The sequence below is a fragment of the Ovis canadensis genome, chromosome 10, assembly GCF_042477335.2.
Source record: "Ovis canadensis isolate MfBH-ARS-UI-01 breed Bighorn chromosome 10, ARS-UI_OviCan_v2, whole genome shotgun sequence".
In the NCBI taxonomy this organism is placed as follows: Eukaryota; Metazoa; Chordata; class Mammalia; order Artiodactyla; family Bovidae; genus Ovis; species Ovis canadensis.
The window spans coordinates 26,660,615-26,673,745 of NC_091254.1; the positions used below are offsets into that span (position 1 = coordinate 26,660,615).

General features: G+C 40.2%; 1 protein-coding gene across 5 annotated transcripts in view; it reads left to right on the forward strand.

Moving 5' to 3' along the window:
• The window catches only part of DGKH (diacylglycerol kinase eta), a 202,716-nt gene that overhangs the window by 83,640 nt on the left and 105,945 nt on the right, over nt 1-13,131 (forward strand). For all 5 annotated transcript variants that reach the window (XM_069601244.1, XM_069601246.1, XM_069601248.1 and 2 more), the window contains exons 3-4: nt 6,738-6,848; nt 11,745-11,825. In XM_069601244.1, the coding sequence (XP_069457345.1) occupies nt 6,738-6,848; nt 11,745-11,825 (192 nt within the window). The remainder of the gene's footprint in view (nt 1-6,737; nt 6,849-11,744; nt 11,826-13,131) is intronic.

Here is a 13,131-nt window from a genome sequence, read left to right on the forward strand (position 1 = left end):
TCATGGCGTCTGGTCCCATCACTTCATGGGAAATAGATGGGGAAACAGCGGAAACAGTGTCAGACTTTATTTTTCTGGGCTCCAAAATCACTGCGGATAGTGATTGCAGCCATGAAATTGAAAGATGCTTACTCTTTGGAAGGAAAGTTATGACCAACCTAGATAGCATATTCAAAAGCAAAGACATTACTTTGCCAACAAAGGTCCGTCTAGTCAAGGTTATGGTTTTTCCAGTGGTCATGTATGGATGTGAGAGTTGGACTGTGAAGAAAGCTGAGTGCCGAAGAATTGATGCTTTTCAACTGTGGTGTTGGAGAAGACTCTTGAGAGTCCCTTGGACTGCAAGGAGATCCAACCAGTCCATCCTAAAGGAGATCAGTCCTGGGTGTTCATTGGAAGGACTGATGTTGAAGCTGAAATTCCAGTACTTTGGCCACCTGATGTGAAGAGCTGACTCATTTGAAAAGACCCTGAAGCTGGGAAAGATTGAGGGCAGGAGGAGAAGGGCACGACAGAGGATGAGATGGTTGGATGGCATCATCGACTCAATGGACATGGGTTTGAGTGAACTCTGGGGGTTGGTGATGGACATGGAGGCCTGGCGTGCTGTGATTCATGAGGTTGCAAATTGTCAAACACGACTGAGCGACTGAACTGAACTGGTAGTGCAGTGGTTAAGACCTCGCACTTCCAATGCAGTTCTATTCCTGACTGGGGAATGAAGATCGCATATACCGCCTGGCATGGCCAAGAAATAAATAAAATAAAAGTGATTTTGGTTTAACACTTATGAAGGTCTTAAAGTGTCAGTGAAGTGAAAGTCACTCAGTTGTGTCTGACTCTTTGTGACCCCATGGACTATACAGTCCAAAATTCTCCAGGCCAGAATACTGGAGTGAGTAGTCTTTCCCTTCTCCAGGGTATCTTCCCAACCCAGGGATCAAACCCACATTTCAGGTGGATTCTTTACTAGCTGAGCCACAAGGGAAGCCCCTTAAAGTGCCAATGAATGTGTTAATTGGTGACGTTGTTAAAATACGGAGAACACAGTCTTTGCTCTGTGAACGTCACAGCCTGATGGGACCACAAACAGGCCACTCAGTTGTCAGAGGTGCCATTAAACAGATAGGAGAAAGATGCATTCGATGGGCAAAGGTGGAGGTGTTCACTTTTTCCTAGCGGGTGGGGAAGCCTTCTGGGGCTGTGGCATTGAGTCAGAGTCGAAGTGATTAGGAGCTTTCAAGACAGTCAATTGTGGGGACTTCCCTGGGGGTCCAGTGGTTGATAAGTCCGCCTTCCAGTTCACGGGATGTGGTTTGATGCCTGGTGGGGGGCCAAGCTCCCACATGCCGTGGGGCAGCTTATCCCTCCTGCCACAACTACTAAGCCCTCACCCCTTGACGAAGATCCTGCCTGCTGCAGCTGAGACCTGACACAGCCAAATAAAAGGATATTATATATATATATATATATATATTTTTTTTTTTTAAGACAGGTGATTGAGGAAAGGACATTTAGGGCAGAGGGAGGAGCCTGCAAATGGGCAAGTGGAGAGTTTGGACAGCATCACATAGGTGTCTTTTCTGACCCATATAGAAGTTTGGATTTTATATTGCAGGCAAAACAAAAAAAAAAGATACAGATGAACTGATTTACAAAATAGTAAAAGAACCACAGACATAGAAAACTAATTTATGGTTACCAAAGGGAAAAGAGGTGGGGAGGGATAAATTAGGAGTGTGGGATTAAAGTATACATATTTCTATGTACAAAACAGATAACCAGCAAGGACCTGCCATATAGCACAGGGAACTCTATTCCATATCTTGTAATACCCTATAAGGGGAAAGAGTCTGAAAAGGAATTGGTGTATGTATAACTGAATCACTTTGGTGTATATCTGAAACTAAGACAATAGTGTAAGTCAGCTACACTTCACTTAGAAAAAGAGAAAACCAGAAGGACCCTAAGCAGCAGCATATTGTTATTGGGTTTTCATTTTAGAAAATTAATAAACGTGGAGAAGAAATATTAGGTTACATATGCTGTTAAAAAAACAGCCTTATAGAACATAAGTAGACTAAACGTTAATTTTTCTTCCTCATTGCCTTAAGCAACTTCACAAAAATCTGAAAACACCCATGTTTTAGCCTTTGAATTGCCAAGAGGTTTGTTCCCTACGTGAGTTATCTCTCTGTGGCATTTCAAGATTTTGTGTTTGGGTTTAAGAATGTAGACTTTCTACCCTGGGCTACAGCAGGGCGGCTCATCACTGAACTCTTCCTTATTCTTACCCTTTCTCTCTTAATCTTTTTTTTTTTTTGGACATTAAATTATTTTTTTAACACCGGAAACATTTTGTATTGGGGTTAGCCAATTAACAGTGTTGTGGGAGTTTCAGGTGAACAGAGAAGAGACTCAGCCATGTGTACATGTAGCCCTTCTCCCCCAACCCCGCCTCCCACCCAGGCTGACACGTAACACTGAGCAGATTTCCATGTGCTCGGGACTTTGGCACGGTCATGTACACGCTGCTGTATGTAAAATGAATAACCGATAAAGACCTGTTGCATAGCGCACGGAACTCTCTCAGTCTTTTGCACCTAGTTGCCCAAGGCAAGTACTTACCCGTTCTCTTGGTTCCTTTCTGCCTCTTGCCCTTCATGTCGAGAGAGTAAGGCTGGTAAGGTAAAGTGAGAAGGTAAGGATGGCAAGGCCAGTAGATTCTGCCTCCAAACCAACAGCTCAACTTTCGCTGCTCCTGTCTGTCTCAGTGACGCCACAGTCCTAGTTCCGTCTTCCCTGGTCTCTCCCTGGGACTCCTGCAGTCGCCTCCTAAAATTGGTTCTGCCCTTGCTTTCTCACCCATTTCTCCGTCTCTCGCTTTGGACAGCTCACTAGCTTTTTTGCGCTGAGAATAAAAGGCTAACGCCCCTTGTGGCCAGCATCTCCTGGCTCTTGGCTCCCTTCGATTCATCTCGATACTCTGCTTCCATTCCAGCTGTTATTTGCTCTCACAGTGGCCTGTAAACACTTACTCACTTCTTCTGAAAAGCTCTTAAAATTTGGTGCTTGGCAAATACTCCCTGAACTTAATAGCATCATGATATCATAGTAATACTTGCTGCCATTTATTAAATGTTTTCTGTAATCCACATGGTGTGCTAAGTGCTCTTGAGCCATTATCTTATCATTAAATTAGATGCGATCAGCTTGTGAAGTTGGCATTATTATGCCTGGATTTTAGGTGAGGAAATGGGAGCACAGAGAACTGAAGTAACTTGCCCAGATTTACATTGTAGTGTGTAGTGGAGCCTGGTCTGAAGGCTGTCTGTCTGATTCTAAGTCGGGCTCTTTGGTACCGAAGATACAAAAATGTTTTGTTATCATTAAACTTTAATGCTCTCATAATTCCTGGAGGACCATCTGAGAGCAAGCTCTAGAGGGAATCTTGTAATGAAATTGGAAGTAAACATTAGTAAGACCTAACTACCCTATTAGAGGAAATAAACTTTTCTCAAAATTTTATGTCTTGGTGATAATAAAAGGCAATAATAATAAAAGTGTAAAAGTTGGGAATAAACTCTGGAGTTAAACAAACATGAGTTTAATCTCAGCATCTTCTATTCATTCATACAGACTTCCATATCATGAAAGTGAACTGAAAGTGAAAGTCACTCAGTCGTGTCCGACTCTTTGAGACCCCATGGACTATATAGTCCATGGAATTCTCCAGGCCAAAATACTGGAGTGGAACCCCTCTGATCCCCTGACCCAGGGGATCTTCCCAACCCAGGGATCGAACACAAGTCTCCTGCATTGCAGGAGGATTCTTTACCAACTGAGCCACAAGGGAAGCCCAAAAATACTGGAGTGGATGAACACAATAAATATAATAAATTACATTATATAATGGACTTCCCAGGTGGCACAGCAGTAAAGAATCCACCTGTCAATGCAGGGGACACAGGAGACCAGGTTAGATCCCTGATCAGAAAGATTCCCTAGAGTAGGAAATTGCAACTCACTCCTGTATTCTTGTCTGGAAAATTCCATGGACAGAGGAGCCTGGCAGATGACAGTTCCTGGGGTCACAAAGAGTTGGACACCACTGAGAACTCACGCACACACTTTGCATTATATGTTACAAGATGGGAAGTACTTTGTGTGGGGAAAGTAAGATCAGGATGGAGGGGAATGCGAAGAGTATATTAAATAGGTCAGTGAGGTGGGTCTCATCGAGAAGATCAGAGACTTGAGAGAAATGAGGGAGTTGATCAGATGGATATTTGAGGGTAGAACCGTCTAGGAGGAAAGAATAGGTGGTGTTCAGTCCTGCGGGTCGTACACGTATGCCTACTTAAGAGCAACGCGCTGTTGTGAAGGAGGGAAGGTGACCAGGTGAAGGAGAGGTACTAGATGAAGTCAGAGGGGTTCCAAGGATGCTGGTGGTGGCAATAAAATGAACCGATATACACATAAAGCACCTGGCGCAAGGTGTGGCCAAGAATCATAGAGGCCCTGCCCACCTCTTCCAGCCACGTCTTCTGTTGCTCCCTGTTGAAAGCCCTACCCTGTGTTTATAATCAAAAATTCTATGAAGATTCTCCAAAAATCTGTGCTGATTTAAACTTTTCTACTTTTGCACACACCTAAAATACGCTGGGCAAACAGCAGTGGCCACAGAACTGCAGGAGGTCAGTTTTCATTCCAGTCCCAAAGAGGAGCAATGCAAAAGGATGTTCAAACAGCTGTGCTCATTTCACATGCTAGCAAGGGTATGCTCGAAATCCTTCAAGCTAGGCTTCAGCAGTACGTAAGAACTGGAGAGCTTCCAGATGTAGAAGCTGGATTAGAAAAGGCAGAGGAACCAGAGATCAAATTGCCAACATTCATTGGATCATGGGGAAAGCCACAGAGTTCACAAAAGCATCTACTTCTCCTTCATTGACTATGCCTTTGACATGAGGATCACAGCAAAATGTGAAAAATTCTTAAAAAGATGGGAATACTAGACCACTTTACCTGTCTCCTGAGAAACCTGTATGCAGCTCAAGAAGCAACAGTTAGAACTGGACATGGAATAATGGACTGGTTCAAAATTGAGAAGGGAATATGACAAGGCTGTATATTGTCACTCTCCTTATTTAACTTCTATCTAGAATACATCATATGAAATGTTATGCTGGATGAAGCACAAGTTGGAATCAAGATTGCTGGGAGAAATATCAACAACCTCAGTTAAGCAGATGATACCAGTCTAATGGCAGGAAGTGAAGAGGAACTAAAGAGCCTCTTCATGAGGGTGAAAGAAGAGAGTGAAATTCAACATTCAGAAAACTAAGATCATGGCATCTGGTACCATCACTTCAGGGCAAATAGAAAGGGAAGAAGTTTAGCAGTAACAGATTTTATTTTCCTGGGCTCCAAAATCACTATGGACAGCAACTACAGCCCTGAAATTAAAAGACTCTTGCTCCTTGGAAGAAACGCTATGACAAACCTAGACAGTTTATTAAAAAGCAGAGACGTTACTTTGCCAACAAAGGTCCATCTAGTCAAAGCTGTGGTTTTCCCAGTAGTTGTGTATGGATGTTGAGAGTTGGACTATAAAGAAGAGCACCAAAGAATTGATGCTTTTAAACTGTGGTTTTGGAGAAGACTCTTGAGAGTCCCTTGGACTGCAAGGAGATCAAACTGGTCAATCCTAAAGGAAATCAACCCTGAATATTCATTGGAAGGACTGATGCTGAAACTCCAATACTTTGGTCACCAGATGCGAAGAGCTGACTCACTGGAAAAGACCCTGATGCTAGGAAAGATTGAGGGCAAAAGGAGAAGGGGGCGACAGAGGATGAGATGGTTAGATAGCCACTAACTCAATGGACATAAGTTTGAGCAAACTCTGGGAAATAGTGAAGGACAGGGGAGCCTGGTGTGCTACAGTCCATGGGGGTCATAAAGATTGGACAGGACTTAGTAAATGAACAACAACAAAAAACCCTTCCTTATTCTGATAAACTCCTTCAAGACCTACCTAAGGCTGTCCTCTGGAAAGATGATATCTTTGACTCCCTCTGAGGCAGAGCTTTCTTTTCTGAACCGCCATGCACCATACTTTGTATATGTGTTTGTTGCAGTAACACATAGTTGATGATAATTGACATTTAGTGAGCACTTCCTATGTGCCATGCGATGAATCCTTTACATGTTTTAAAGATTTATTCTTGACAACAGCCTGGAAAGATATGTCTTGTTGTCATCTTCGTTTTATAGATGAATAATTAAAGGCAGAAGATGTTTATTGATTTGCTTAAGATCATCCAGCTACTCTGGTGTCACCAAGTCGGTCACAGTATTTCTGGCTCCAGAGCTTATGCCTTCTTAACCATTGCATTTACTGTAGACCTACCCGTCCATCGTTTATTAGGTCTTTATATAAGTACACATTTGAAGAGGTATGTGTATTCATCACTGTGTTGAAAGTTCTAGTTTTGTGTATGTGTCTTCCATACTATTTGTGACTGCTTTGAGGGCATGTCAGATTCACCTTTGCTACTTGGAGCTTTGCATATGTGTTTCCGTGGTTGAATGGTGAGAGTAAAATATTTTTCTCCTGTAATTTGCAAAACATGAGAAATAATATTCAAAATGTTAATGCTAGTGCATCATTAATTTTGAATGTTACTTGGCTTTGAATTTCATCTTAATCATGTTGTGCTTCTGCTTTTCCCTAGACCAGTATTAAAGAGGGACAGCTGTTGAAGCAAACCAGTTCCTTCCAAAGGTGGAAAAAGCGATACTTCAAACTTCGAGGTCGTACACTCTATTATGCAAAGGACTCAAAGGTAATTTGAGAGAATGCTAGAGAGCTGTAGATGGTTCTGTAAACTGTCTTTGTCTTGGGGCTTCATATAGCATTACTGGTCTAATTCAATATAAATATGGTTCATCTTGGACCAAATCACAAGGGGGTCTATTTGAGACAATTTTATGTGATGTCCCCTGAGGACAATCTTATGGCAAGGTTCTAGTGTAGTTTTCTTTCTTTTTCCCTTCCAATTGAGATGAACAGTTAAATGTAACTTTATTAGATATAATAAAGTCTAGAGTTGAATTCCCCCCTTTCTTGCTAATTTTTACCTTATAAATCTTTTCCTGAACATGAGAGAGGATTTGCTATAGTTGCTAAGAATTCATACTCTGATTTTAGACAAGAGTTCATATCCCAGTTCTAACATATTCCACTGGAGTGGCAGTGAGCAGCATATTGTGGAGCATATTCCAGTGGAATGGCAGTGAGCAGCATATAATAATAAATATTGTTACTATTTAAATAATGAAAATGAAGTGCTCATGTAATACCAAGCTCAAAGCAATCATTCAGTTAGTCTAGCAGTTAGAAATAAAAATCATAGTGAAATAAAATCGAGGCTTAAATAATTTTTATAAAATAATTGAATGAAATAAGAATGATGTAGCTTTGGAAGAAAAACTGATAATGATGACCTTCCACTTAAAACTGATATTTTACTCTTCCTTCAAAAATAAAATTAAGATGGGTGCCCTCAGTAGACACTGGAGCCCCACCCAAGTGGCCCCCTGCCCTGTCAGGCCTGGCAGACACCTTTGACCATCACTTATGTTGCGTCAGAGTCTCCTGCTGCAGGGGCCATCCACACACATCAGAGCATCCTTCACAGTTGCAGCTGGGCCTTTCAGGCAGCCACATTGGGGTCCAACCCTGCATACAAGCACATCCTCAGAAAGTACTGCCAGGCTGCATCAGGAATGCAGATGCTACCCACCAAGGGGACAGTCCTTGAGCATCTGACCCTAGTAACCAAAGGAGACAACATTATGGGGACCAGCCATGCTACACAAAGCCACTCTCAAGACCAGGAGGCAGAGCTGGTCTACCCAATATGTAGGGAAAAACCCAAAGTTAGACAAAATGAAGAAACAAAGGAATATGTTCCAAACAAAATAAGAAGACAAACAGAAACGGAATGAAATGGAGAGAAGCAACCTTCCAGATAAGTTGCTCAAAGTAATGGTCATAAAGATAACTCACTGAACTCAGTAGAATAGAAAAGTGAGAATTTCAACAGAGATAGAAAATATTTTTTTTTAAAAATCAGAACTGAAGAATACAATAACAGAAATGAAAAATACACTAGAGGAAACCAGCAGTGTATTAGATAATTCAGAAGAAAGGACCAGTGATCTAGAAGATAAATTAGTGGAATTCACCCAATCGGAACAGCAAAAAGAAAAAAGAACCAAAAAATGGAACTAGCTTAGAGGACCTCTTGGGCAACATCAAGTGTGTTAAGATTCACATTATTGGAGTCCCGGAGGGGAAGAGAGTGAAAAGGACAGAAAACCCATTTGAAGAAATAATGGCTGCAAAACTTTCCTAACCGAAGGCCTAGCATCACCTGGGAAGCCCCAACCTAAGGCCAGCGGTTTTCCTTATTGATTTGCTGTCTGAATGATCTATCTGCTGACGTAGATTGTGTTAAAGTCGCCTGCTATTACTGTATGACTGTCAGTTTTCTCCCATCGTGTCTGTTAGTATTTGCTTTATGGATCCAGGTGCTCCTGTGTTGGGTATATATGTATTAACTAGTGTCACATTTTCTTGTTGGATTGATCCCTTTGTCATTAGGTAACGCCTCTCTTTGTCTCCTGTTGCAGTCTTTGTTTTAAAATCATTTTGTCTGGTATGAGTGTTGCTATCCCATATTTCTTTTCATTTATGCTTGTGTGGAATAGCTTTTCCGTCTGCTCGCTTCTGGTCCGTGTGTGATTTTAGATCTAAAGTGAGTCTCTTGCAGACAACATATGTATGGGTCTTGTGTTTGTATCTGTTCAGCTACCGTGTGTCTTCTGATTGGAGCATTCGGTCCGTTTACATTTGAAGTGATGATCGATAGGTACGTGCTTCCTGCCATCCTGTTAACTGTTGGCTGCTTGTCTTTGTTCTCTGCTCCTTTCTTTTGCTTTCTTCCCTTGTGATTCCGTGACTTTCTCTAGTATTATGTTTATATTCCTTTCTGTTTATTATTTGTGTGTCGTTTTCTCCAACATCCTGCAGAAAAACCCGAAAGGGCTTTTTGACCAACCCCATATTACCAGTTTTTGGTTTGTGGTTACTGCTTATATCTCAACCTCTGTATACTGCAGTCTATTTTAAGTTGATAGTTGCTCAAGTTTGAACATGTTCTAAAAGCACTCCATTTTTACTCCACTCAACATTTTATGTTTTTGATGTTATTTTACTTTGTGTATTCCTTAATTATTGTAGATATATATGATTTTACTGGTTTTGTCTTTTAACCTTCACACATGTCCTGCATTGGCAGGTGGGTTTTTAACACTAGCGCCCCCTGGAAAGCACTCATACCTTTGATCTATTACTTTTACTATATTTTTGCCTTTACTGGCGAGATATTTTCTTTCATAATTTTCATATTTCTAGTTATAATTTTTCTTTTCTTTCTGTTTAAATTCCTTCAACATTTCTTGTGAGACTGGTTTAGTGGTGATGAACCACAGTGTAGACAAGCTGTTGCTTGGGAAACTCTGTCTCTCAATTCTGATTTATGATTTTGCTGGGTACAGTATTCTTGGTCAAGTTTCCTCCTTTCAATGCTTTGACTATATCATGCCACTCCCTTCTGTAAAGTTTTTGCTGAAATGTCAGCTGACAGTGTTGTGGAGCTTCCATGTACGTAACTAGTTGTTTTTCTCTAGTTGCTTTTAACATTCTCTCTTTAGTTTAACATTTTAGCATTTTAATTGTAATGTGTCTTGCTGTGGGTCTCCTTGGGTTCACTTTGTTTGAGTCTCTCTGTACTTCCTGGCCCTGGAACAGGTTAGGAAAGTTTTCAGCCATGCAAATAGAAATGAAAAGAAATATGGGATAATAATCTTGCCGTTTGCAAAAACATGGATGAATATGGAAGGTATTATGCTAAGTGAAATAAATTAGAGAAAGACAAATACCATATAATTTCAATTATATGTGGAATCTGTAAATTATATATGGAATCTAAAAAACAAATGAACAAACAAACCCAAACAGAGAGTTACAGATATAGAGAACACATGGGTGGTTGTCAAAAGGGAGGGGTATGTGAGGTTGGGTGAAGTAGGTGAAGAGGATTGAGAGATCCAGACTTTCAGTTATAAAAATAAATGTCATGTGAATTTAATATACAGTAAAAGGAATATAATTAATAATATTGTAATAATTTTATATGATGACAAATGGTTATTTAGGTAATCGTTTGATGATGTATTTGATTGTCAAATTACTACATTGTACTCTTGAAACTAACATAATAGTATATGTCAACTATACTTCAATTTAAAAATAGTAAGATTTATTGTTACTGCACCAGTAAGATAATTGATAATTTTTATATTAAAAATATGTTTGTGATATAATAATTAGTATCATTATATACCAGGAGGTAAAAAATAAATAACAAACAAACCTAATTCTTAGCTTATGCAGCTATGGAAATAATAGCAAAATGAAATAATCTTATTTTAAAAGCCATTATGTTCACAGTTAAACCCTGATCTGGCTCCATCCTGACCCTGCATATTTATTTCCAGGCAACACTGACCATTTGATCGCCTACAGCCCCGCCCCATATTTTCCATCTCCAGGACGATTTTCCCTCTGTCTCCACTTGAAGAAATTCCCTGTTTTCTTTAAGATGCCTCTAAAATTGTCTTTATTCCAGCATACGCAAGAGAAAGTGTTTGCTTTCTGCTGGAGAAATTATCTATGACCTTCCATAGTATTTTGCGCGTTTCCTCTTCCACATTTAATGGTCCACCTTACTTAAAACTAGCTGTGTCTCTTTCAGTTCCCATGCCAGATTATAGATTCTTTCTAGTGAGGGAACAAGTCTTATGGTCAGATTGGTTGGCTTGAAGTAGAGTTGCATTACACCCTGGAGACCTTGGGGAGTGATGGAAACTGAAGTTAGATAAGGGAGCCCTTTTTTCTGTAGTTATAGAGGAGCAGTGTTATACCGACCTCGCTGGAAGTACACTGAAGGACTGTGAACGAGGCCCAGCTGACTGAAAATAGGAAGAATACATATATTGACGAGAATTTCCTAATCTCTCAATTGTCCATTTTTAAAGATTGTAATTCTATGGACTTTTTAACCACTGAAACTTTTTTGATTAAAATGCTTTTCAGCCTAAAAAAAAGTGTTTGAACCTGGCCAAAAAAAGAAAAGAATATAAATAAAACTTTTAAGAGTATATAAAGAAAGTCATCTTAATGTTTGCAGAGCATATGCACCGTCTCATTAGAACACATTTACAGATGCGGACAGCAACATTCAGAAGGTTCGGTAACTGGCTGTGACCTGAGCCAGGACTAGTTCTTCTCATGGTGGGGTGTGTGAGTACCTGTGCATATCACACTTAGTAGGTTCCCCATAAACGATGCTTCTGGAGAGCACAGGCGTTTTGCAATGAGACTGTATACCAGGGGCTCCTCTAAAGTCCTATACAGTTTGAAATTTATGTGTTTATTGAACTTTATGGTTTTACTCACAAAGTATCACTAACTTAAGTTTTTCATCATTTTTTATTTCTAATTCCTGATATAGCTTCATGGTCATGACCTGATGGTAAAAAAAAAAAAAAAATACTGAGGATCACTGAGTTAGGTTTTCAAATAATATGTTTGTGTTCTTTTTCATTAACAGTCTCTGATATTTGATGAAGTTGACCTCTCAGATGCCAGTGTAGCTGAAGCAAGCACAAAAAATGCTAACAACAGCTTCACGGTATGGTTCTATTCTGCTAACTCCCTCCTCAAACGTTATAGAAAAACCTTTCCAAAGCTTATACTGAATGCCCTCCTCAATTGCCAACTGTGTGCCATGTGTGTGCTGGAGTTCTTCCCAACACAATAACCTTGATTAGTACCTTGTAGATTCTAATACCCCAAACCATTCATGATTGTTTGGGTCAATAAGCCAATCCATTAAATGTATATTTTAAATATATATATATATATATATATATTTTAGACTTCTTAATTTTAGTGCTTTAAATTTTTCACCCCCTTAAATATAACAGTTCAACTGATTCCACTGTTCTTGAATATTCACAACGTTTGTTTTTTTCCCTTCGTTCTTAAAAATAATATTTTCTCTGTTTCTTCTGCTGTTACTCCAGTTGCTAAAGTTTAGACCTTCATTTCTTCTCATTTAAGTAATTCATTTGGCAGCTATTTAAAGAAGAGTCCTCAGTTCTAGTTAATTTTTTTTTTCCAATTGCAAATCATGTTGCTTCAAAGGCTTCATAGGCTCAGGTTGCATCTGTAACTCCATTATAAAGCCCTATAAACTCCTACCTCTGCACTCCAGTGTTGCTGACAATTGCTTGTCCGTATACCTCCTACCCATCCAGCATTTCTTTCTGAGCCGAATGCTTTTTCTGCTCCCTCTGGCTTAAATGATACCTCCTGCATATGTAGCTGTTGAAAGTCTACCAACGCTTCAAAGCTTATGTCAGATATCCCATTCTTTTTGTACTTCTTTGATTACAAAAATACAAATTAAATATGAATTGAGGATCCACCATGTGCCAGGAACTAATAAACATAATAAACAAGATTCAGAGATGAAAATACATACATATATATGTGTGTGTATATATATATATATATATATATATACCACTCTGCTGAAGATGTGCACAGTATAACTGAGTGAAGTTCATCTGGGATACTTTGTGTAGCTACATCCTTAGGTCCGCTCAGGTGCTCTTTCTGGGTCCTGTCACCATCCAGGCTCCCAGCCCCAGCCACCACCGCAGACAGCAGGGCGTTGTGTTCATGCCCTAGGCACGCAGGGCAGGGAGGACAGACAGGTGCAGGGCAGCGCCATGATGGAGGTGAGCTCCGGAAGGTAGGGCTGGGGGTGGAGAGGAAGCCAGAGTTGAGATTTAGTCTGATTGATTTATGGGCGTGAGAGATAATTCATGCTGCGAGCATCCCTCCCCCTCTCCCCTCCCCAGGGACCATTGAGTTTGAGAAGAGAGAGGACAGCCAAGAATAGAATCCTGGAAAAAGCTTAGCAACTAAGG